The sequence below is a fragment of the Antechinus flavipes genome, chromosome 2 (assembly GCF_016432865.1).
Source record: "Antechinus flavipes isolate AdamAnt ecotype Samford, QLD, Australia chromosome 2, AdamAnt_v2, whole genome shotgun sequence".
NCBI classification, from domain to species: Eukaryota; Metazoa; Chordata; class Mammalia; order Dasyuromorphia; family Dasyuridae; genus Antechinus; species Antechinus flavipes.
This window is the reverse complement of record NC_067399.1, coordinates 342,958,985-342,986,303: the sequence shown is the minus strand read 5'-3', so window position 1 is coordinate 342,986,303 and position 27,319 is coordinate 342,958,985. Positions and strand designations below refer to the sequence as shown.

The 27,319-nt window shown below is 35.6% G+C and overlaps 1 protein-coding gene across 2 annotated transcripts; it reads left to right on the top strand.

Annotated features, from left to right (window-relative positions):
• Window positions 1-651: 651 nt before the first annotated feature.
• DNAAF2 (dynein axonemal assembly factor 2) lies at window positions 652-27,319 on the top strand. 2 transcript variants are annotated; one of them, XM_051977891.1, is made up of 4 exons: window positions 652-3,928; window positions 13,525-13,590; window positions 21,139-21,276; window positions 25,294-27,319. In XM_051977891.1, exons 1-4 carry the CDS (start codon window positions 1,499-1,501, stop codon window positions 25,825-25,827), a joined length of 3,168 nt encoding a protein of 1,055 aa, XP_051833851.1. In that variant the 5' UTR covers window positions 652-1,498; the 3' UTR covers window positions 25,828-27,319. The 2 variants fall into 2 exon arrangements, with proteins under 2 accessions (XP_051833851.1, XP_051833852.1); XM_051977892.1 differs by lacking the exon at window positions 13,525-13,590 and having other exon boundaries at window positions 653-3,928.

The window sequence follows — 27,319 nt, the reverse complement described above, 5'->3', positions numbered from 1 at the left end:
CTATTGGGTTTGTGTCCCAGGGAAATCATAAAGGAGGGAAAAGGACCTACATGTGCAAAAAAAAAAAAAAATTGTAGTAGTTCTTTGGGGTGACAAAGAATTGGAAAATGAATAGATGCCTATTGATTAGGGAATGGCTGAATAGGTTATGGTCTATGAAAGTCATGGAATATTATTGTTCTATAAAAAATGATGGAAAAGCTTATTTTAGAAAGGCCTAGAAAGATTTACACAAACTTGCTGAGTGCAACAAACAAATAGAAATACATTGTACACAGCACCAGCAAGTTTGTGGCATAATTTATGACAGATTTGGTTCTCAGCAGTTCAGTGATCCAAGGAAATTCCAATAAACTTTGGGAAATGCTATCTGTATCCAGAGAGAACTGTGGACATTGAATATAAATCAGTACATATTATGTTCCCTTTGTTTTTTCTTCCTGTTGTTTTTTTCCCCTCTTGGTTTTTCTCTTTTGTTCTGATTTTTCTTTCCCAACATGATTCATAAAGAAATGCATTTTTTAAAGTGAATGTACATGTATAACCAGAAAATAAATAAATAAGCCTTGTCTCTTCCAAAAAAATTGTAAGAGGAAAAAAAGATACCTGAGAATATAAGCATGCAACATCACACTTGGCTAAAATCTGTAAATGAAACTTGTGTCTGGGGTGATAAAAACAGAGAAAGCATTAGCTAATCTGACAAAGAAAAAAACTATTTTGCTAGTACAACTGATAAGTGAAATATAAGTGTCAAGTTGTATTTATATTAAGAAATCAGGGTTAGTTCAATGTCTGGAAAACCAGAAACAACACTATTACATAAGAAAAATAAAAATTATACAATTATATCAATGGATGCAGAAAAAGGTTTTGACAAAATACACGGCCTTTTATGTTGAAACTACTAAAACTTGGACAATAAAAGGATTTTCTTAAATAGTATCCAATATCAAACCTAGCAGTAACATTAACCATAAGTGAGAGGAATCTTTCCAGTAAGAATAAAGTAATAAAAAAGGATGTCCACGTCATTAGTCAAGTCAAATCAAGTTGATCAGCATTTATTAAGGGCTTACAGTATATATATATATATATGCCAGGCATTACATTAAATTTTGAGGCTAACCCCCGCCACTCCCCCAGAAAAGGCAAAAACACTGTTCTCAAGCAAAGAGAAATAACATGCAAAAAACTGCACATAAAAGATGTATACATACAATATACCAAGATAAGGTCAAAATGGATACATGACTTAGATAATAAAGGGAGATATTACAAGAAAATTTGAGAAACATGGAACATATTACCTATCAGAATTATGGATAAGTGAACAATTTGAGCAGGGATACCCTTAAGAGCCGGGAGGGTAAGATTGCTCGTTACCGTTTTCCTTCTTAAACTTGTCTCTACCTCACTAGCAGAAAGAGATTCAAGCTCTTTCTCCTGCCAGCTCTCCTCATCCGCAAAGGGTTGGGCACGGGTGTCACTCATCCCCATGACAACTGGTACGCGGCGCTTCCCCTTCCCTCCGCTGTTACCAACGGGCAGTCTCCGGCAACTCTCTAAAGCCGTCCTCTCCGCCAGTCCGGCTAAGGGCCTGCTCCGGACCTCGCTGTGCCCGCAGGCTAGGGGAGAATTCCTCCCTCATGTACTAATAAAGAACATGGCCTCGGAGAAACCCGATTCGCTGCTACAGGACCTGGACCTGAGCGCCGAGGAAGTGAAGAAGCTAACTAATGCCTTCGAGGACCCGGAGTTCCGGCGGCTCTTCGGCGAGTATGCGGCGGAGTTGTCGGATCCAGAGAATCGGAGGCGCTACGAAGAGGAAATTACGGCGCTGGAGCGGGAACGCGGTGTGAAGGTGCAGTTCGTGCACCCGGAGCCAGGCCATGTGCTGCGCACCAGCCTTAACGGGGCTCAGCGATGCTTCCTGAACATCTGCAGCAACCCGTTACTGGACCAGCCCAGCAGCCAACCCAGCATCGGCGGCCCACACGGCTCCTCGCGGGGACAGCTCTGGTCCCTGCCTTACAGCCTGGCTCCGGGCCGCGAGTACATGGGCAGCCAGGGGGCCCGCTACAAGGTCTACGACATCATCTTCCATCCGGACACGCTGTCGCTAGGCAAGCGCCACGAGCGATTCCGGAGCATGATTAACGCCACCGCCCTAGAGGCTGTGGAAAAGCAGTTCGGCGTAAAACTGGACCGACGCAATGCCAAGATCCTGAAAATCAAGTACAAAGGCACGCCGGAGGCAGCAGTGCTGCGGACGCCCCTCCCTGGAGGTCCCCCACCCGCGCCTGAGGGGGAAGAATCAGGGGACAGCCCTTTGCCCGCCTTCCCCTATCCCTACGCCTATCCTGATGGCGCGAAGGCTAGCGCCACGCAACCTCACAGCTACACGCCTCCCCGGGAGGAGCCTCCAGATCCGGCCCCTACCGTGCCGCGTCACAGCATAGTGCAACGACACCACGTGGATCTGCAGGATTACCGGTGCTCCCGGGATTCCTGCCCCAGTACTGTACCCCGAGAGCTGGTAGTTACCATCGAGCTTCCCCTGTTGCGCTCCGCCGGACAAGCTGTCTTGGAGGTGACCGAGAAGCAGCTGTTGCTCGATTCCCGCAAGCCCGACTACAGTCTTCATCTCCCGCTTCCTTATCCCGTAGAGGAGAGCCGAGGTAGTGCTCAATTCAACAAGGCTAAGCGGCAGCTGATCGTTACCTTGCCCGTGGTGCCTCCAAAGCACAGCATAGAGCACCTGGACCTGCAGGTAGAAGAAGAGGTAGACGTGGAGGAAAAGGCGAAGGAAGAGAAGAAAAAGGAGGAAGAAGACAACAAGAAGGAGGAAGAAGAGAAAAAGAAGTTGAAAGAAGAGGAGAAAAAGAAAGAGAAGGGGGAAAAGGAGGAGGGAGCTGCCTGGGGAAAGGGACTACAGAAGCAAGCAGGGACGGAGGATTTGGTGAAGTCTTTGTCATCTAAAGGCATGCCGGAAACGGATGGCTCTCAGTCTGTTTGCACTTCTGAGGAAATAGGAAGCCAGTTTGATAAGCTCTTAAGGGATACTAGAATGTTTAAAGATTGGAGCCAAGACATTTCTTCAGATGCCCTCGTAACTTTCCAGTCTTGTCCTGAGAATTCCTGGACTTTATCTGGTAAAGAAATGATAGACTCTCAGGAGGGTACTATGGAGGACCCAGCTGCTGGGATTGTGGCCGTTCCACTAGATACTTCAGAGCTGTCACTTGTTACAAAAGCAAATCCACCAAGTTGCACTAGAGAGGAGGATCTTCTTTCAGAGACTATGATCTTACCCGGGAGAAGTAATGAAATGCCAGCTTCTGGGGTACTGAACGTACCAAGGAATGCAGGTCCATCTGGTACTTCAGGGCAGCCACTTATTAGTAAAGCAAATCTATCAAATGGTACTATTAGTAAGGAGCCTGCCTTACCTGGGGGCTGTAATGAGGTACCATCCTCTGGGACTCTGAGCTTTCCGGGTAATACAAGTTCACTAGAAGAATCCAAAAAGAAAACTAATAGAAAGGAAAGTTTTCCAGAGAATCCGAATAAAGTTCAACCTAGAGAAGCAGTTTTTTCAGAGACTAAAAGAGGGAAAATCTTATGCCCTCCTTTGCAGTGTAATCAAGATGAAGAATCTCTAATTTTGTTGATCCAAGTGCCTCAGATCCAACCACAAAGCCTTCAGAGTGATTTGAGCCCCCATCAATACAAACTTTGCTTCTCCACGCAAGATGTTGTTTCTTATTCATTCATTTTGCAGTTTGCTCCTGAAAATAAGTTGAGCTCTAAGGAACCGAAAATTAATATTTCTTCATTCAATACAGTGATAGAATTTGCCAAGTCTCCAGAGAGTTATGGGCACTGGAAAAAGTGGTATTTTGGTTTGAGCAACAACTGTTTGCAGGTAACAGTACTCTTTTCTACTTAATAACTTTTATAATCCCATTTTTCAAAATTAGCATGCATTCCCCTTACATCATAAATACATCTTTTCATTCTGAAATTTTTTAGTGATGTAGAATATAAATTATGGGGAAAGCCAATGTATTTGCTTTTTTAAAACGTGTGGTTTATATAATTTAATTGTCCAGCATGAACAAAAATTGTTTGCTGAAACATAAAGTATATATATATATATATATATATATAATTGTCCTTTTCCACCTTTCTTTTCCAAAATAATCTATGACAGCACAGGTGATGCATGTAATGATGATACTTGACTTGCATGTGAATTGAACTTAAGTGAGACAATTTTTTGAAAAGTCATCAGCCTCACTCTCTTCCTGAGTCATGGATTTTTAAAAATCTAGTTCTTGCCCAATGGTTTACAAATAAAGAAATAGAGGCCCAGGAAGTTGTGATTTGCCCTTGTCCAAGGAAATATAGTTTAGTCAGCTATAGCTGGGATTCAAAGCCAGGGTCTCTGACTCCAAATCCAGAGCTCTTTCCATTAAAATAAGTAGAAATCAGGCAGGTAGGTGGCACAGTGGATAGAGCACCAGCCCTGAAGTCAGAAGGACCTGAGTTCAAATCTGCTCTCAGACTTAACAATTCCTAGCTGTATGACTCTCTGCAAGTCACTTAACTCCAATTGCCTCAGCAAAAAAAAAACAAAAAAAAAAAAAAACAAAAGAATGTTAAAGTAGAAATCAACTTAAATAATTAGAGAGAATGAAGAAACATTGCACTCAATATATTATTTACAATTAATGCAAATAATAAGTAAAGGTAATTCTAAGCTGAAAGTGCCTGTGCCTCAGTAGATAATGTGAAGTCATCAAGCATTTATGTACCTTAATATGTTCCAGGCACTCTGTTAAGTATGGGGGATATATAGAAACATAGGCTAAAAAAAAAAAAAAAAAAATCTTCCCCTCTCAAATAATTGTAGTTTTTTTCTGCTACTCCTTTATGTGGGAAAGAGAAAGGAATAAGTATTTTTTAAAGTGCTTACTATTACCAACTACTTTACAAAATATCTTACTTGATCCTCATAATAACTTTGTAAGATAGGTGCTATTATCACCCCCATTTTACATTTGAGAAAACTGAGGCAGAAGTTAAATAACTTGCTCAGGGTATAAGTATCTGAAGTTGGATTTAAACTCAAGCCCCGAGATCTATGCACTTCATCACCTAGCTGCCTTAATGAGGAAAACAAGATAAAAACCATTATTTTCAAATACGATGTATACAGGATTAAATAGCTGGCCCAATATCACCCAGTTAGTGTTTGAGACCTGATGAAAATGGAACCTTCCGTATTCTAGGCCTTAGGCCCAGCATTCTATTTACTATCTATACCACTTAGCTGCACCTGTATTTAGGCAGGTGAAGCTTAATTACAGAGTGCATGAAGAAGAGAGAAGGTATGAGAAGACTGGGAAGGTATGAAGGAGCCAGATTTTGAAGAGCCTTAAATACCAAAGAGAGGACTTTATATTTGGATCTAGAGATAATAGGGAGCCACTGGAATTTATTGAATTAGGAAGATGACATCATCAGATTCAAGCTTTAGAAAAATCCTTTTGGCAGCTGTGGGGATGGAAGAGAGACTTGAGTCTGAAGGCCTGTCAGAAGGCTTTTGTAAGAATACTCCAAGTTAGAAATGATGAGCACCTGATTGAATTAGAGACATGGAGAGAAAGGCATTTCTCTGAAAGTTGTGAGAGTAGAAAACATTTAAATATGCTAGTTGAGAGAGCATGAGGAATCTAGACTAGAAGCTTGAATGACACTGGCTGGGGCCCTAGGTGAAGAATTGTGCCAAAGAAAGATGGTAATGGAGACATTGGCGAGTTATGACTGGAAAGGAGATTGGCTAATTTTGAAACAAGATCTCATTGATCTCAGTGCATTATAAGGCTCTAGAGAAAGTCCCCAGCATAACAAGTGGACCTCCTGGGGAGGGTTTTCAAAAGAATAAGAAGAGTACAGGAAGGTGTGAGTTGTATGTAATCTCCACCTTTGAAGAGTATTCCCTTCATTCCCCTCCCATCAGAAATCCATCAAAGTATTAAAGAAATATTTACCCCATAGAATTATTGTGAGCATCAACTAAGATAATGTATGTAAAACACCTGGCCTACATTTACATCAAACTTTTTAAGGTTTACAATTATTGCTGGGGGGAGGGAAGAAGAGAGAAGGTAGTTAGGTGGAGATCTGGGTTTATTTTTGTGGAGGAGTAGGCATTGAACTGGGTTTCAATGAATAGGGATTCAGAAAAGGAAAGGAAAGGAGCAAAGTTTAGGAAATAGTTGAATGGCTTAGAGAGTAGCAGTCTAGTCTAATTTAATCATGTTGGGGAATAAGATGAGAAAGACTGGAAAATAAGATACAACCAGAGTTTTCCATGAAACTGCAACTTGCGATTATTGAAAATTTTTCCTTTTAAGTATTTAATAAATATAAAGTCTAAGATTTAAAGCTGGACGTTTCTCTTCTGTGCATCTTTTAAAAAATGTTCTGGGTTTTTTTTTTTTTTTTTTCTTCTTATTTGGCAACTCTGTTGCTTGTTCTCCTCTATCACAAATCTTTTGGAACACTTGAATACAGCTGTTATGTTCTTCAGTCTTCTCTTCTCCAAGCTAAACATCCCCATTTTTTCTAAAAATTCTTATGACATAATTGCAGAACTGTTCATCATCCCAATTGCTGACCACTGGCTTATCAATGACCTTTTAAAACTATGATACCTAGAACTGAAAACAATACTTAAGATGAGTTTTGTTCAAGGATTATCATCTCTTATTCCTGTAAACTATGACTCAAGATTTCATGACTTTTTGACTCTGACATTCACAATCTCTAGTTCAGCTCTGGATATAGTTACTAAGTGTCCATAACCTTTTTTGAATTTTTAGACACTATTGTTATCAATGACTTTTTATGCATTTTCCATTAAAAAAGCATATTTCAGCAATGAAATATATTATATACATAAATATAGCACATACATGGTGTGTCCGTGAGTATATATATGTATGTAAAAAAACCACTGATATAGACTATAAATACCCATAGAACAATCACAATTCTTATGCATTTTGACAATTTTTCTATGTAAATTTAATGTAAACTATTGACAACTTTCTTGCTTTCTTTTCTGTATTACAAATTCTTCAAATCTTTCAATACAGTTGTCATGTCTTCTATAATATAGGACTTCAAAAAAAGAAAGTTTCTAAAATCAAATGAGGAAAGACAACATACAAAAGAAAATGCGGGGGAAAGGTGGGAAGGCAAAGAAAGGATGAAATTGCAAACAAGAAAAAAATCATTAAGTCTGTTCTGGGTCATACCTGATGCAAGCCAATCTTGTGTTTCAGGCTTGGAATTGGAAAGAAATGAGCCTCTCATACCATATAACCTTTAATAAAAGAATTATCTTAATATCATAGGATAATCATCAAAGATATATTTTTGGTTCTGTTGAACATAATTCTTCTCCAATTGAATACTAGTCAGCTGTGTTGATTCTTATAGCAGCAGAGAATCCTTCCACAGAACAGATCATAAATCTGGAATGATATAGTGGTAATGCAAGGATTCAGTTTTCCTGACATCTGCTGGAGCTCTCCCTCTATCAAAAGCAAAACAACTAATAACTTCTTGATTTCCTTTAATGATAATTTCATACTTCAAAAAAGCAAAGAATGAAATTCTAACCTGATTCATTCCCATTTAACAGAAAAGGAACCCTGTTGTTTGGATGGAAAAGATGGAAAATTTTGGGTGGAAGTGACCATTTCCTCTTAGAGATATGATAGAATAGAGGAAATCTGAGCATACTTTGAGCATGAATGCCTAATTTTGGAAAACCAGATTTCAGAGATATAAGAGGAAAGATAACACTTGAGGAATTTTGCCCAAGGAGAATAAGAAATGCTTAGGAACAAAATTGGATACACTAAGAAAAACTACTCCAGTAAAGAGGAAAAATGAGATTTTTGTGGAAAGACCAATGTGGATTCATAAAGACCTCACCAAATAACTTAGATTTTTAAAAGAAATATAGAGAAAATGCGAGGCAAGGACAGGAAACAGAATCCTTAATATAAGAATGGGGAAGGACCTATTAACATATATGACCTGAAGCTTAAAATAAGCTGATACTGGTAAGGAAAGCTCAAGATAACAAAGGGAATTAGTTTTTTTGGTTTTTTAGTTTTGCAGGGAGAAGAAGAGTTCAAAAGGAATAGCTTGGACTTTTTCCCTGCTTGAAACAAACCAGACTAAACAACAGAGACAGGAAGAAGCAGGTCTAGTTTCTGTTTTCTTGGCAAAGAAAACTATGATCTTTGTATTGGAAACAAAATAAAACAAAAATAACTTTATAAGGAACTGATATTAAGATAAGTAAGGAATTTGTAAGAGCTCTTATCTACCTTTGATGAATTCAGGTTACCCCCAGTGTATATAACATCCTTATGTCCTAGATTGGTAACCAGTGTTGAGCTGTTTACCTGTAATATTAGAAAGGTGTTGAGCTGTTTACCTGTAATATTAGAAAGGTTATGATTAACAGGGGCATACCACATGATTAGAAAAGGGCACAGAGAACAAAAACTGTCATCTATAGGTCAATGAATTTGCCTTTGATACCTAGAAAAAGAATGTATCATTGTTGAGGTTGGGAAAGGGGAAAAGTTTATTTTAAATAACACCATTGCAAAAGCTGGCTAGAATTCTATTTTTTTTTTAAATTTTATTTTATTTAATAATAACTTTGTATTGACAGAATCCATGCCAGGATAATTTTTATACAACATTATCCCTTGCAATCGCTTATGTTTCGTTTTTTCCCCTCCCTCCCTCCACCCCCCCCCCAAGATGGCAAGCAGTCCTATATATGTTAAATATGTTGCAGTATATCCTAGATACAATACATATTTGCAGAACCGAACAGTTCTCCCGCTGCACAGGGAGAATTGGATTCAGAAGGTAAAAATAACTCGGGAAGAAAATAAAAAATGCAAATAGTTCACATTCATTTCCCAGTATTCCTTTTTTGGGTGTAGCTGTTTCTGTCCATCATTTATCCATTGAAACTCAGTTAAGTCTCTTTGTCATAGAAATCCACTTCCATCAGAATACATCCTCATACAATATCGTTGTCGGAGTGTATAATGATCTCCTGGTTCTGCTCATCTCACTTAGCATCAGTCCATGTAGGTCTCTCCAAGCCTCTCTGTATTCATCCTGCTGGTCATTCCTTACAGAACAATAATATTCCATAACATTCATATACCACAATTTACCCAGCCATTCTCCAATTGATGGGCATCCATTCATTTTCCAGTTTCTAGCCACTACAAACAGGGCTGCTACAAACATTTTGGCACATACAGGTCCCTTTCCCTTTTTTAGTATCTCTTTGGGGTATAAGCCCAATAGAAACACTGCTGGATCAAAGGGTATGCACAGTTTGATAACTTTTTGGGCATAATTCCAGATTGTTCTCCAGAATGGCTGGATTCGTTCACAACTCCACCAACAATGCATTAGTGTCCCCGTTTTCCCGCATCCCCTCCAACATTCATCATTATTTTTTCCTGTCATCTTAGCCAATCTGACAGGTGTGTAGTGATATCTCAGAGTTGTCTTAATTTGCATTTCTCTGATCAGTAGTGATTTGGAACACTCTTTCATGTGAGTGGTAATAGTTTCAATTTCTTCATCTGAAAATTGTTCATATCCTTTGACCATTTATCAATTGGAGAATGGCTTGATTTTTTATAAATTTGAGTCAGTTCTCTATATATTTTGGAAATGAGGCCTTTATCAGAACCTTTAATTGTAAAGATGTTTTCCCAGTTTGTTGCTTCCCTACTAATCTTGTTTGCATTCGTTCTGTTTGTACAAAGGCTTTTTAATTTGATATAATCAAAATTTTCTATTTTGTGATCGGTAATGGTCTCTAGTTCATCTTTGGTCACAAATTTCTTTCTCCTCCACAAGTCTGAGAGATAAACTATCCTATGTTCCTCTAATTTATTTATAATCTTGTTCTTTATGCCTAGGTCATGGACCCATTTTGATCTTATCTTGGTATGTGGTGTTAAGTGTGGGTCCTTGCCTAATTTCTGCCATACTAATTTCCAGTTATCCCAGCAGTTTTTATCAAATAATGAAATCTTATCCCAAAATTTAGAATCTTTGGGTTTGTCAAACACTAGATTGCTATAGTTGACTATTCTGTCTTGCGAACCTAACCTTTTCCACTGATCAACTAATCTATTTCTTAGCCAATACCAAATGGTTTTGGTGACTGCTGCTTTATAATATAATTTTAGATCAGGTACAGCTAGACCACCTTCATTTGATTTTTTTTTTCATTAATTCCCTTGAGATTCTCGACTTTTTATTGTTCCATATGAATTTTGTTGTTATTTTTTCTAAATCATTAAAATATTTTCTTGGAAGTCTGATTGGTATAGCACTAAATAAATAGATTAGTTTAGGGAGTATTGTCATCTTTATTATATTCGCTCGGCCTATCCAAGAGCACTTAATATTTTTCCAATTATTTAAGTCTGACTTTATTTGTGTGAAAACTTTTTTGTAATTTTGCTCAAATAATTCCTGACTTTCCTTTGGTAGGTAGATTCCCAAATATTTTATGCTATCAACAGTTATTTTGAATGGAATTTCTCTTTGTATCTCTTGCTCTTGGATTTTGTTGGTGGTGTATAAGAATGCTGAGGATTTATAGGGATTTATTTTGTATCCTGCTACTTTGCTAAAATTATGAATTATTTCTAATAGCTTTTTAGTAGAATCTCTGGGGTCTTCTAGGTATACCATCATATCATCTGCAAAGAGTGATAGTTTGGTTTCCTCATTGCCTACTCTAATTCCTTTAATATCTTTCTCGACTCTTATTGCAGAGGCTAGTGTTTCTAATACAATATTGAATAATAATGGTGATAGTGGGCAACCTTGCTTCACTCCAGATCTTACTGGGAAAGGTTCCAGTTTTTCCCCATTGCATATGATGCTTACTGAAGGTTTTAAATATATGCTCCTAACTATTTTAAGGAAAAGTCCTTTTATTCCTATGCTCTCAAGTGTTTTTATTAGGAATGGCTGTTGGATTTTATCAAATGCTTTTTCTGGATCTATTGAGATGATCATATGGTTTTTGTTTGGTTGGTTGTTGATATAGTCAATTATGTTAATAGTTTTCCTAATATTGAACCAGCCCTGCATTCCTGGTATAAATCCTACTTGGTCATAGTGTATTATCCTGGGGATGATTTTCTGTAATCTTTTTGCTAATATTTTATTTAAGATTTTAGCATCAATATTCATTAGGGAGATTGGTCTATAATTTTCTTTCTCTGTTTTCAGCCTACCTGGTTTAGGTATCAGTACCATATCTGTGTCATAAAAGGAGTTTGGTAGGACTCCTTCAATCCCTACTTCTTCAAATAGTTTATTTAGCATTGGAGTTAATTGATCTTTAAATGTTTGATAGAATTCAGATGTAAATCCATCTGGTCCTGGGGATTTTTTCTTAGGGAGTTGATTGATAGTTTGTTCTATTTCTTTTTCTGAGATAGGAGTGTTTAGGATATTTACTTCTTCCTCTGTTAGTTTAGGCAAGCTATATTTTTGGAGGTATTCTTCTATTTCATTTAAGTTGTCGAATTTATTGGCGTAAAGTTGGGCAAAGTAACTCCTAATTATTGCTCTAATTTCCTCTTCGTTAGTGGTGAGTTCTCCCTTTTCATTTTTAAGACTAACAATTTGATTTTCCTCTTTCCTTTTTTTAATCAGATTTACTAAGGGTTTGTCTATTTTGTTGGTTTTTTCATAGAACCAACTCTTAGTTTTATTAATTAATTCAATAGTTTTTTTACTTTCAATTTTATTGATCTCTCCTTTTATTTTTTTGAATTTCAAGTTTAGTGTTTGATTGGGGGTTTTTAATTTGTTCCTTTTCTAGCATTTTTAGTTGCAAGCCCAATTCATTGACCTTCTCTTTCTCTATTTTATACAAATAGGCCTCTAGAGATATGAGATTTCCCCTTATTACCGCTTTGGCTGCATCCCATACATTTTGGTATGATGTCTCATTATTATCGTTTTCTTGGATGAAGTTATTAATTATGTCTATAATTTGCTGTTTCACCCAATCATTCTTTAGTATGAGATTATTTAGTTTCCAATTATTTTTTGGTCTACTTTCCTGTGGCTTTTTATTGAATGTAATTTTCATTGCATCATGGTCTGAAAAGGATGCATTCACTATTTCTGCCTTACTGCATTTGAGTTTGAGGTTTTTAATGTCCTAATATATGGTCAATTTTTGTATAAGTTCCATGAACTGCTGAAAAGAAGGTGTACTCCTTTCTGTCCCCATTACATTTTCTCCAGAGATCTATCATATCTAATTTTTCTAGTATTCTATTTATCTCTTTGACTTCTTTCTTATTTATTTTGTGGTTTGATTTATCTAATTCTGAGAGTGCAAGGTTGAGATCTCCCACTATTATAGTTTTACTGTCTATTTCTTCTTGCAGCTCTCTTAATTTCTCTTTTAAGAATTTAGATGCTACAGTACTTGGTGCATATATGTTTAATATAGATACTGCTTCATTATTCATTCTACCCTTTAGCAAGATATAGTGCCCTTCCTTATCTCTTTTGATTAGACCAATTTTTGCTTTAGCTTGATCTGAGATCAGGATGGCTACCCCTGCTTTTTTGACTTCACCTGAAGCATAGTAGATTTTGCTCCAACCTTTTACCTTTAACCTGCATGTATCACCCCGCTTCAGGTGTGTTTCCTGTAAACAACATATTGTAGGATTCTGGCTTTTAATCCATTCTGCTAACCACTTCCTCTTTATAGAGGAGTTTACCCCGTTTACATTTATGGTTAAAATGACCAATTCTGTATTACTTGCCATCTTGTTAACCCCGGTTTATGCTTTTCTCCCTTCTTACTCCCTTACCCCGCTTCCCAGTATTAAGCTTGTGAGCACCACTTGCTTCTCACAGCCCTCCCTTTTTTTAGTATCCCTGCCCCCCCCTTAGAGTTCCTCCCCCTAACTTACCCCTTTCCCTCCCAGTTACCATATTCCCTTCCACTTAGCTTATTCCTTCGCTTTTCACTTTTCCCTTCTCACTTTTCAATGAGGTGGGAGAAGTTTCACCATAGATTGAATATGTCTAAAATTTTTCTCTTAATGCCAATTCTGAAAGCAGTAAAATACTCACTATATTCATCCCTCTCCATTCTTTCTCTCAGATATAATAGGTTTTCTTTGCCTCTTCATGAAATGTAGTACCCCCACTTTCCCCTTTTTCTGGTACAATGTCCTTTCCATATCTAGTTTCTAAAACAAGCTGTACATGTATTCTTTATACATCTTTATAGCTGAAATATAGTTCCCAAGATTAATCTTTACCTTTTTAGATTTCTCTTGAGTTCTGTGCTTGTAGATCAAATTTTTTGTTAAGTTCTGGCTTTTTCATCAAAAATAGGTGAAATTCGCTTACTTCGTTGAATGTCCATCTTCTACCCTGGAAAAAGATGCTCATTCTCGCTGGGTAAGTTATTTTTGGTTGCATACCAAGTTCCTTAGCCTTTCAGAATATCATATTCCAGGCCCTTCGATCTTTTAATGTGGATGCTGCCAGATCCTGGGTAATCCTTATTGTGGCTCCTTGATACTTGAATTGGGTTTTTCTAGCTGCTTGCAGTATTTTTTCCTTCGCCTGAGGGTTCTGGCATTTGGCCACTATATTCCTTGGTGTTTTGATTTTAGGATCCCTTTCAGTAGGGGATCGATGAATTCTTTCAATGTGTATTTTACCCTCTGTTTCTATGACTTCTGGGCAGTTCTCTTTGATAATTTCCTGGAAAATAGTGTCCAGGCTCTTTTTTTCATCATACTTTTCTGGGAGTCCGATGATTCTCAGATTGTCTCTCCTGGATCTGTTTTCCAGGTCTGTTGTCTTCCCCAGAAGGTATTTCACATTCTTTTCCATTGTTTGATTTTTTTGGATTTGCTTGACTGATTCTTCTTGTCTCCTCGAGTCATTCAATTCCATTTGTTCGACCCTGATTTTCAGTGAAGTATTTTCTTCACTCACTTTTTTAAGATCTTTTTCTAATTGTCCAATTGAGTTCTTTTGTTCTGTGGAATTTTTTTCCATTTCGCCAATTTTGTTTTCCAGTTCACCAATCCTATTTTTCCAAGGATTTGGTTTCTTTATCCACTCTCTCTTTAACTGACTTCTACAGGCTCTTTTGCCAAGCCTCTCTCTCCTTTTGCCAAGTCTCCCTCTCCTTTTGCAAAGCCTCACTCTGCTTTTGCTAAGTCTCCCTCTCCTTTTGCAAAGCCTCCCTCTCCTTTTCCCATTTTTCTTCTAGCTCCCTTGTGAGAGCCTTTTTAATTTCCTCCATGAGATTCATCTGTGCTGAGGAACATATGATCTCCTCCTTTGGGGATTCACCTGGGGACTGTTTGTTTTTAGTCTCCTCAGGATTTGGAGTCTGCTCTTTATCTGTATAGAAGCTGTCAAGGATTAAAGTCTTTTTCAGTTTCTTGCTCATTCTGTCTAATAATCAAAGACAAACTATCATAGAAACAGAAGAAAAAAACCCTTGAATGGAGGCTGCTTTCTTTGGGGGAGGGGCAGGGTAGCCGTGAGGCACGGGTCCTACTGTGCTGTGGCGCCTGCGCTCTGAGATCCGAGAGTGGGCTGAGACACTGTGGGGAGGGGTGGCCAGGTCCCGAGAGACTCCAGCTGTTTGGGGTTGTATTCTTCACCCTCGGTGTTTTTAGCTTCTCTGCTGGGCTGCTGACTTGCTGCCGGAGCAAAGTATCTAATCCTGTAGCAAAGCTCTCCCCTCAGAGACGGCTGCGATCACACCCCACCCCCTCTCCGCTCTGCTCGGCTCTGAGCTGCTTTCTGTGCTCTCGCTGCAGCTGTTGCCCGCAGTCTGCTTCTGATCTAATAACCGTCTCCGCCCTCGCGAAAAACAGACCTTTCTTGACGAGTCTCAAGGATGGTTTCTCTTGGTAAGTAATTGTATGTTTTTTTTTCAGTCGAGCATTAATTCAGAGGCATGAAATGAAATGGATAGTGAGAGAAAAACACGGAGGTTACACAGCAATGTGCTTCCTCTCTGCCATCTTGACCGGAAGTCCAGCTGGCTAGAATTCTAAGAGAATTTAGCAGAAAAACAGAAGCAAGGAAACACATTCATCCCACTTCTGCCATAGACATGGTAATTCTCTGGCTCATAGGCAGGAAGGAGGAATGGTCTCCAGTTCTCATTAATCAACAAATTATCACTTTTTTTTTTTAAGATCTTGGTCCCAGGGCTGGACAAGACTATCATCTCAAAGAGTCCAGCACTAAGTATCAGAGAGCAAGCTTTTTTTTTTTTTTTTTTTTAATATAACTTTTTATTGATAGAGCCCATGCCTGGGTAACTTTTTACAACATTATCCCTTGCGCTCACTTCTGTTCCGACTTTTTCTCTCCCTCCCTCCTCTTCCTCCCCCAGATGGCAAGCAGTCCTATACATGTTAAATATGTCACAGTATATCCTAGATACAATATATGTATGCAGAACAGAACAGTTCTCTTGTTGCACAGGAAGAATTGGATTCAGAAGGTAAAAATAACCTGGGAAGAAGAACTAAAATGCAACCAGTTTATATACATTCTTTGGGTATAGCTGCTTCTGTCCATCGTTGATCAACTGAAACCAAGTTAGATCTTCTCTTTGTCAAAGAAATCCACTTCCATCAGAATACATCCTTATACAGTATCGTTGAAGTATGTAATGATCTCCTGGTACTGCTTATTTCACTTAACATCAGTTCATGTAAGTCTCTCCAAGCCTCTCTGTATTTATTTTGCTGGTCATTTCTTACAGAACAATAATATTCCATAACATTCATATTCCACAATTTACCCAACCATTCTCCAATTGATCAGCATCCATTCATTTTCCAGTTTCTAGCCACTACAAACAGGGCTGGCACATACTGATACCTTTCCCTTCTTTAGTATCTCTTTGGGATATAAGCCCAGTAGTAGCACTGCTGGATCAAAGGGTATACACAGTTTGATAACTTTTGGGGCATAATTCCAGATTGCTCTCCAGAATGGTTGGATTCGTTCACAATTCCACCAACAATGTATCAATGTCCCAGTTTTCCCACATCCCCTCCAACATTGCGCATTATCTTTCCCTGTCATCTTAGCCAATCTGACAGGTGTGTAGTGGTATCTCAGCGTTGTCTTAATTTGCATTTCTCTGATTAATAATGACTTTAGAGCATCTTTTCATATGGCTAGAAATACTTTCAATTTCTTCATCTGAGAATTGTCTGTTCATATCCTTTGACCATTTATCAATTGGAGAATGGCTTGATTTCTTATAAATTAGAGTCAATTCTCTATATTTTGGAAATGAGGTCTTTATCAGAACCTTTGACTGTAAAAATATTTTCCCAGTTTATTGCTTCCCTTCTAATTTTGTCTTTATTAGTTTTGTTTGTACAAAGGCTTTTTAATTTGATGTAATCAAAATTTTCTATTTTGTGATCAATAATAATCTCTAGTTCATCTTTGGTCACAAATTTCTTCCTCCTCCACAAGTCTGAGAGATAAACTATCCTATGTTCCTCTAATTTATTTATAATCTCGTTCTTTATGCCTAGGTCATGGGCCCATTTTGATCTTATCTTGGTATACGGTGTTAAGTGTGGGTCCATGCCTAATTTTTGCCATACTAATTTCCAGTTATCCCAGCAGTTTTTATCAAATAATAAATTCTTATCCCAAAAGTTAGGATCTTTGGGTTTGTCAAACACTAGATTGTTATAGTTGACTATTTTGTCTTGTGAACTTAACCTATTCCACTGGTCGATTAATCTATTTCTTAGCCAATACCAAATGGTTTTGGTGACTGCTGCTTTATAATATAGTTTTAGATCAGGTACAGCTATGCCACCTTCATTTGATTTTTTTTTTATTAATTGCCTTGAGATTCTTGACCTTTTGTTCTTCTGTATGAATTTTGTTGTTATTTTTTCCAGATCATTAAAATATTTTCTTGGGAGTCTGATTGGTATAGCACTAAATAAATAGATTAGTTTAGGGAGTATTGTCATCTCTATTATATTTGCTCGGCCTACCCAAGAGCACTTAATATTTTTCCAATTACTTAAAACTGACTTTATTTGTGTAGAAAGTTTTTTGTTATTTTGCTCATATAATTCCTGACTTTCCTTTGGTAGATAAATTCCCAAATATTTTATGCTATTGACAGTTATTTTAAGTGGAATTTCTCTTTGCATCTCTTGCTGTTGGATTTTGTTGGTGATGTATAAAAATGCTGAGGATTTATGGGGATTTATTTTGTACCCTGCACCTTTGCTAAAATTATGAATTATTTCTAATAGCTTTTTAGTAGAATCTTTGGGGTTCTCTAAGTATACCATCATATCATCTGCAAAGAGTGATAGTTTGGTTTCCTCATTACCCACTCTAATTCCTTTAATCTCTTTCTTGACTCTTATTGCCAAGACTAGCGTTTCTAATACAATATTGAATAATATTGGTGATAATGGGCAACCTTGCTTCACTCCAAATCTTACTGGGAAAGGTTCCAGTTTTTCCCCATTGCATATGATGCTTACTGACGGTTTTAAATATATGCTCCTGACTGTTTTAAGGAAAAGTCCATTTATTCCTATCCTCTCAAGTGTTTTTATTAGGAATGGATGTTGGCCCCCTCCTATTGAATGTAATTATCCTTTAACTCACAAATCCTAGTCCCTTTGAATTCCAATAGAAGATCTGGACCTGTCCCAGCCCCACCTAGATCTGAGCCAACTTTGGGGCTACACCCAAAGGCCCCTCGAGCTAAATTTCCCCTTATAAAAGGGAGACACTGGGACCCCTCTTTGCAGAGATTCCAAACATGCTAGCCATGTGAGGACCCTCTGTCCGGTGCCCTCCTTATCTTTACCTTCACCTATCTCCTTACTTCCAAACCCAATAATAAACCTCTTTTATTAATCTTTAAAAAAAAAAAAAAAAAGGAATGGATGTTGGATTTTATCAAATGCTTTTTCTGCATCTATTGGGATGATCATGTGGTTTTTGTTAGTTTGGTTATTGATATAATCAATTATGCTAATAGTTTTCCTAATATTGAACCAGCCCTGCATTCCTGGTATAACTCCTACTTGGTCATAGTGTATTATCCTGGGGATGATTTTCTGTAATCTTTTTGCTAATATTTTAACATTTTAGCATCAATATTCATTAGGGAGATTGGTCTATAATTTTCTTTCTCTGTTTTCAACCTACCTGGTTCAGGTATCAGTACCATGTCTGTGACATAAAAGGAATTTGGTAGGACTCCTTCAATCCCTATTTTTTCAAATAGTTTATATAGCATTGGAGTTAATTGTTCTTTAAATGTTTGGTAGAATTCACATGTAAGTCCATTTGGTCCTAGGGATTTTTTCTTAGGGAGTTGGTTAATAGCTTGTTCTATTTCTTCTTCTAAAATGGGACTGTTTAGTCTATTTTCTTCTTCCTCTGTTAATCTGGGCAAGTCATATTTTTGAAGGTATTCTTCATTTCATTTAAGTTGTCGAGTTTATTGGCATAAAGTTGGGCAAAGTAACTCCTAATTACTGCTCTAATTTCCTCTTCCTTAGTGGCGAGTTCTCCCTTTTCATTTTTAAGACTAACAATTTGATTTTCCTCTTTCCTTTTTTTAATCAGATTTACTAAGGGTTGTCTATTTTGTTGGTTTTTTTCATAGAACTAATTCTTAGTTTTATTAATTAATTCAATAGTTTTTTTACTTTCAATTTTATTGATCTCTCCTTTTATTTTTAGAATTTCAAGTTTAGTGTTTCACTGGGGGTTTTTAATTTGTTCCTTTTCTAACATTTTTAGTTGCAAGTCCAATTCATTGACCTTCTCTTTCTCTATTTTATGCAAGGAGGCCTCTAGAGATAAGAAATTTTCCCTTATTACTGCTTTGGCTGCATCCTACACGTTATGATATGATGTCTCATTATTGTCATTTTCTTGGGTGAGGTTATTAATTATGTCTGTGATTTACTGTTTCACCCAATCATTCTTTAATATGAGATTATTTAGTTTCCAATTATTTTTTGGTCTATTTCCCCCTGGCTTTTTGTTGAATGTAATTTTCACTGCATCGTGGTCTGAAAAGGATGCATTTACTATTTCTGCCTTACTGCATTTGAGTTTGAGGTTTTTCTGTCCTACTATATGGTCAATTATTACCAGTTCTTAAACCCAAAGCAATCTGACTCTTAATGGGTCACCATTAGATCCTGGGCCAAGTCCATTTAATCCAAAAGTCTAAGGGAAGAAATGTTATTATATTCCTAGGCCAGAAGACTTTTATAATCATTGACAGATTGTTAGAACAATAATACTTAAAGTTGGGAGAGGGAGAGGAATGGAACTTCTGGATCACTAAATCTAAAAAGTCTAGAAGACTTTAGAATCATTGGCAGATTGTTAAAACAGAAACATTCTAAGTTCTGGGGACTTTTAAATTATTGCTGTTTCCCTTAAAAGCTATATTTCAGCTTTGGAGGAGAAAGTATAGCAGGTGACCTTGCACAGCCCTCCTTTACTTAAATCCAATTTACGTGCCTGTTATGGCATCATATGAAATGAAAGACAACAAATTTCACCTGAAATCCTGTCATCTTGAAAATAGATTAAAAATTATTATTTTTTTTTTTTGCTGAGGCAATTGGGATTAAGTGACTTGCCCAGGGGCTGGTGCGCCACTTAGCTGCTTCTAGATTAAATTTTGATACTGAGCACCCTAAATTAGTAATAATAATAATAATTTTTAGCCCTTACAATGTGCCAGGTACTATGCTAAGCACTTTATAATTATTAGCTCATTTCTTTTTTAGAATTTAATATTTTACTTTTACCCAAGTGATAAGATACAGCTTCTAGGGGAAATATAGCAATAATCCTAAAGTTCCCTTGACCTTAGAGTGTTATTATTCTAACCATCTGTCAATGATTTTAAAGTCTTATAGACTGCTGGTCTTTGATAAGCAAATTCTTGAGATCACTCCTCTGTTCTACCTCTGAGTCATAAAATTAGCATATCAGTGACTTGAAGAACCAGATAAATTTATCTCCTAGCTCCTGGTTCTTTCCTAAATCCTTTTGGAACTTAACCCTCTTCAATTACAAAAAAACTTTGCCACTTGATTTGGAGATGAATTCAAGCCTGCAAATACTTTGGGAACATTTCATGACCCTCTTTTGGTCTCCTTTTGATCCTTAACACAATTATGTATAAAAACAAATTTTAAATTATTAGCTTATTTGACCTTCACAACAATCCTTTGAAGTAGATATTATCTTCCCATTTTACAGATGAGGAAATTTAGGCAGATCAGGATAAAGTGATTTCCCCAAAGTTATACAGCTAAGGGTCTGAAGCTTGATTTGAACTCAGGTCTTCCTAACTCCAGAACTAAAACTATCCACTAGGAGCCAGTAGAGCCTCTGCATCCAGAGAGAGGACTATGGAGTCTGACTGTGAATCACAACATAGTATTTTCACCTTTTTGTTGTTTGCTTGCTTTTTTTTTTTCTTTCTCATTTTCACCCCTTTTGATCTGATTTTTCTTGTGCAGCATGATAAAATATGGAAATATGTTTAATTAGAAGAATTGCACATGTTTAATCTATATTAGGTTATTTGCTGTTTAGGAGAGGTGGAAAAAAGGGGGGAAGGAGGGAGAAAAATGTGGAACATAAGATTTTGCAAGGGTGAATGTTGAAAATTACCTTAACGTGTATTTTGAAAAATAAAAAGCTGTTATTTTTTTTAATTGCCTCTTCATAAGCAGGTGTTTCAAATGTAACAAGGCCAATAATCATTAATACTTTAAGGTTTATAAAGTATTTTGAGTATTTTATTTTGTTCTTACAACTGCTTTTATGTTCCTCACTGCATAGCTGAGTTAAATAATGGTTTGTGTACAATACTGAAGGGACATTTAAAAATACACAATGCTTTTTTCTCTTTTTTTTTTTTTTTAGGAAAGATTTTTTGTCATTGAAGAAAATGTTGATAAATTTCTTGAAGGTGTTTTCAATTTTGAAAAACCAGCCCCCAAAACCCAACCATTAATTGAAGTACTTGAAGTTAGTGATAAGAAGACTGAAATTCAATTAAAGGTAATATTTTGGTGAACTCTCTAGAGGAAAGATTTATGAAATTAAAAGTCTAATAATCCCACCCTTGCCATTTTAGTGTCATTAATTAATGTATTAAACATTAATTATTATGCTGAATTTTCACTTATAGGAAAGATGCATAGTCCTAGATGCTGCAATTATAATGCTATCTAGGCTATATTTTCTAATCCTAGATTCAAATTCATTTGAATAATGTACTATTCAGTCTTACAATTCTTTAGTTATTTTAATAATTATTAATATTAATTTTATGAAGTACTTGCTTAGCATAGTGCATCAGGAATACACAATACTTAATAAATGCTTATTGATTGATTGCTGATCTTGAAGTAGAAAATTCATGAGTTTCAGATAGCTTAAGTCTTTCTGTAGAATTTGACACTGGTGTATAATAGAAGCTAGAAATTGACCTGGAATTTTTAGATTCCTGGATCATAGAATTTTGGAATTTGAAAGGGATTTTAGATCATCTATTATAATTCCCTTATTTTTCAAATTAAGAAATTGAGACCCAAGGAGTTTAAAGTGTTATATACAGCAAGCTAGTATTGATCCCCAAACAGTGCTCTTAACTTTCAGTTCATTTTCTCATTCCACTATCAGTCTACCATGTTAAAAAAAACAATTAAATAGAATATCTTAATTTTGATTTTCTCCAGAGAAAATATTTGATTTATGACAGGTGATAAGTCTCTTATAATCATGCACAAATTATATTGTAATTTACATATATGTTAGTTTACAAAGAACTATATATATGTTATCTCATTTGAACTTCAGAATATTCATTGTGAGAAATATACAGATAAACATTGTGATATATATTCAGAACATTCATTGTGAGACTATAGTTATCTCCAATTTACAGAAGAAAACTGAAGCTGAGGGAGGTGAAAGGGCTTTCTTTCCCAATCATTGTGAAAGATAAGATTTGAAAGCAGGATTATCTGTTTCCAAATCAAGCATTTTAGTCATATGCCCTGTGTACCCATTTTAGCTATACATGCCACAGAATCTAGGATAGAAAGTGATGAGTAACTGATAGTAAACAAAATAATCAAAATCCTATAGTCACATAGATACTTTAGTTTAATAGACATCACATACAAAACAAAAATAATTAAACTTGGACTTTTTCTTAAGCTTCTTATCTCCTGCCTAATTGAAACCTTTTCTAGATTTTGTTATTAGAGTTAATACTATCTGCACTTTTTATTTTATCAAACTTTAGGTTTTTGGCCAGGCTAGCTTTCATTTGGGGCATATGTTATAATAAAATACAATAAACTTGCCTGTTATATGTAGGCCCTGGAAGAGAAACAAAATTTAGACAAGATTTTTTTATATTCTGGTATTGGCCCTTCTAGAATTTATGTGCCTGCCTCAGGTTTATGAGGTACCAGTTTTCTTGATCTTCTTTCCTGAAATTCCAACCTATAAAGATTTTTCAGTCACTTCTCTCAACTTTATTAATCATATATGATCATGGAAGCTTTTTATCCCTTGATATCTGAATGGCAAAGAATTTTCCTTATTTGTCCTCCAAAAATTAATCCTCTGGGCTTTAGACTGGGATATGTTGCACTAGAGAATGCAATGCCTCCAGGTTTTAGAATCCTTTTCCTTACATTGACCAGGGATCTCTCTCCTTAACAGTTTGCCTGCAATAAGTTTATTAGTCTGACATAAAGATTTAGTCCATCCTAAAAGCAAAGTGTTGGCTTCTTGAACTGTTTCTCTGAACTGACTAAATGATCCTTCTCTTCCTTCGAGAACATGCTATCTAGGAGGAAGAAATGTTGCCTTTAGGATGACAGCTTCCCTGAGTTTCAAGCCCCCATACTTTTCCTAAAGTAGACTCTCCTCATCCTAGCCTAAACTTTCCTAACCCCTCTTCCTCACCTTGGTTGTAAATCTCTGATTTCTATTCCTAACTTGTCAGCAGGACCGAGACAACAGATACTTCAAGGGTCAGTAGAAAATTGACATCTTTCTCCATTCCAACATACTTTCCTATAATATGAATTTTGAATCACCACCTTCCTGTAGGATAATAATTTATTAAAATCCTCAAGTTCATAACAACAAAATATAAAATAAACAATAACAGACCACTTCTCCCCAATAAGGGTGTCAGTCCCACATAGGTCTTCAATAAATGGGCTGTAAATTGTGAAATGAAAATAATCATTTAGATAATTTTTATATTTTGCCATTTGTTTTTCACTTTTAAACATTCATTTAGTCAAGCCAATCATTTAACCACCTATTTCAAGAATTCTGAATGAAACCTTATGTTTTGTTGATTTGGTCTCTGATTAATCACACACACACTCACACACAAATAGGCTAACATTTTAGTTGCAGTACTACAAAACTCCTTATTCTTTCATTTATGAATTTTATCTGTCACTTTTTATATTGCCAAAAGTATTTTTGATATTGCAAAATTATGGAGAAGATAATAAAGGTTCTAGAAAAAGAATGAGTTATTAAAGAGAACTGAATGAAGTGGATGAGGCTGGTAATCTGAGCTAGCTTTATCATTCCTTCATTGGGTCAGGGTATTTTGAAAGCTCAGGATGTGTATGACATTTCTGCAAATTAGCTGAGAGAGAGCAAATAGTGGACAGCACAAAAGGTAACTTGGATTGTTGATTTCTTTTTATTGTGATACAAATAGTCTTCAGAGAAATAGTATTTGCTCATCTAAGCCACACAACCACCAGAGAAAATAAATAAACATGTTCAAAAGAAAATGAATAAAGATAAAGGTACTGAAGGTCAGAGTTCATAAGCTTTTCTAAGAATGATGGAATTGTATCTATTCCTAGAAGAATACACTTTTAAAAGCCAGATAGGAAAGTGCCTCAAAAATTGTTTTATTCAGGTATCTGAGAACAAAAACAGTAACTCATAAAGGCCAAGGGTAGTCAAAGAATACAAGTGCAATGCGTTTCTAAGGCTTAGAGAGCAGCTTACATAAGTTCTGGGTGTGCAACATATACCTCATGGTAGAATTCTGTGTATTTTTGTTTAGGATCCAAATCAATTTTGAAACTTATACTTATTAAAACTTGTCTTCCTTATGACTTAATTTATCTTACATTGTAAGCTTTCTTGTATTTTTTCTAGATTTCTTTAGTTTACCTTAATTTCTTAGGTAATTTCCTCTTTAAATATTTAAGAGAAATTAGCATTAATATTTAGTTAATATTTATATATATAACTAAACCATTCCCCAAACTGAAGTACTTGTTGTATCTATATTAATTTTTCATCATGACTAGATCCTATTTGTGAGGTTTTTGGTTTTTTTTTTTTTTACTTAGTCTTATTTCTATATTTAAATAAAAGATTATTTTAACTTAAATAAAAAAGACAACAAGGAAATAGGAAAATAATCTTCAATAAAGATTAAGGAACAGTATACTTAAGGCAACAGTAAAATTTAAACCAACTCATCACCCTAGAGAAGAACTGAGAAGAGGTAGTGACTGGGAACCTAAGAGAGATAAAAGCCAAGGCTAACAAATGAAGCTGAATGAAGTTTTTTGTTGCCTGGACTAGTCCTCACAGCTTTCTACAGACATGGATAGGTTGGCATCAACATAGTTGGGGGCAATGATATTACACATCTAATTTTACGTGAAAGTTGATAAAATTAATTTTTGCTACCTTTTATATCCTGGCATTTGAGGTGAGATGCTGCTGTTTTATTAATGAGATGGATTATGTCTCAATAGAAACTAAATGAACAATTTAGCTTTATTAATTAATAAATTACTGCGTTATCTAAAAATTACACATCTAATAGATTAGAGAATTAACTTATTGCCAATTCAGTTCTAAATCTTCTTATTTTTTGACACATAGAATTTATAGTAATGTATTCTTTTAGAGATGATTTATGTTCTAATATTTAGTCATTTTAACAAAGCCCTACCATTTAATTGTTTTTGTTTCAAAAAGCAATACATTTATTTCTTTTGACAGTCAATAGATGGAGAAGTAGAAGTACAAGAAGTAGATGGCCAAAATCAGCATAATGAAAAAGAACAAAGAATTAAAATAAGAAGCCATCTGACTGAAAAAGAAAATAAACTTCAGATAAATACAAAAAGCAGTAACAGTAAAACTGATGTTGAAAAAGAACATACAAAAGGAAACATCAAACCTTCTGATTGTTATACAGCAGATAAAGCATTAAAAAAGAGAAGCTGTGGGTCAGCCCTCTGCTTGCAACATGACCCTGCTGGTGCTTCTACAGAAGTTATTGGAAAATTTCAACAATCTGACTCCATGACCAAACCTGTTTTCACAAAAGAAAAAATCGCCATTTATTCAAATAATGAAAAACAAAATTTAAAACAACCAACATTGGTGGAAGAGAAAAAACCAGATAAAGATCACATACTTCAAAATATAAAAGAAACCGATATGAAGGATGGAAGTGTACAGATTATTAAAGAACATGTGACTGATTGTGCATTTACTTTTCAAAATTCTTTGTTGTTTGATTTGGATTAATTTGGAGATTTTATCACATTCAAGATGGTACTATAAAATCCTTAGATTTATAATAGAGATGATATCTAACATTTAGCACATATCTAAATTCTTAGCATCAAATTCAGAATCTGGCAGGAACTACTGGTTCTAAGTAGTTCTGATGCTAAAAGAAAATGGTAATAAAGTATTTACCTGTTTACTTTCACAAGTGACTAATTATATAACTGAGCAGTTTCAACCATTAGCTATACTAAATCCTTTTAGTTTTTAAATTAGTATTAAATACTAACATTAAGTAGATTAATAAATTCCCCTAAGTTTTTTCTAAATTATCATGAGTGCTTTGAATTTTAAAAATTTAACACTACATTTTTTTCCCTCTGTGGATAGTTTTTTGTCTTGAAATATTCCCAAAATTGGAATGTTTGTTACTCATTATAGTTCCCAAGAAGTTAGGCATCAACTAGCAATACATAGGGCAGAATTTTGAAACTCTGATTATCTTAAACCAGATTTTATCTAATTATTCTAGACTTGCATTATATCCTAAAGAACTTCTGTCCTAGCTCAGAAGGGATTAAAAAAAAACTTTTTTTTTTTAACCCTTGACAATCACCAAAATAAAATATTCCCTGAACAAAATAGTAGTTAATATTTTTGCTTCAGCTCTGAAAATGCTTTTTGCCTTACCACATATAATAGGATATCAGACACTTTTTCTAATGATTACTTAAAAATTTCATCAGTCTTTCTTAGAATGTATTACTAAAGTATTAAAATGTCTTAGTTTCACATAACAGTAACTTTTTTGAAGAAAAATATTTAAAAATTGAAGAGGAAAATTTGTTATATTCCACAAAACAAAAATAAAATCTACATAAAGTAAATTTTTCATGCCTCCTGGAATGGGAGAAAAATAAAGTCAAAGACATGAAATGAACATTCAATTAATTCCCTGCAATACAGTCTGGTATCATTAGTCTTTTGACTAAAACTTTAACTCATTTGAATCCAAGAAGCAAGGGACCCTACTTTAATAAATTGATGGAACAGCAGGAACAAGAAGTTTAAAAGTACTTATTTGCTGGCCAACAAATATTGAGTTCAGAAATGTGTTACTTTTTGGACTACACATAGTGGCTGACCCATTGAGTCATTGAAAATCCCAGAAAACTGATCTGGGCTATTGAGAGAGCTTTTTGAATGAGAATTTTAGGCCAAACCTTTAGGATGATGGGCAAAATGATGCATAAAAAGTTTCTTCTCAGCTGGATAGAATGTGATAGAGACTTTCTAAATCCATGTAATTAGTTTATTTTTGTTTTATTTTCTAGCATTTATTTTGTATAGAATCTAGTTTTCTTTAGTCAACTGCAATTGGATAAAATTGAAATTTTTTACTTGTAACAACTACATGTATAAATATTTTAAGTAAGCTTCTGGATCTTTATAATTTGTCATTTTAAGTTTCATTTCTATTAAAGTCTTATCGTTTTCTGTGTTTGGGTAA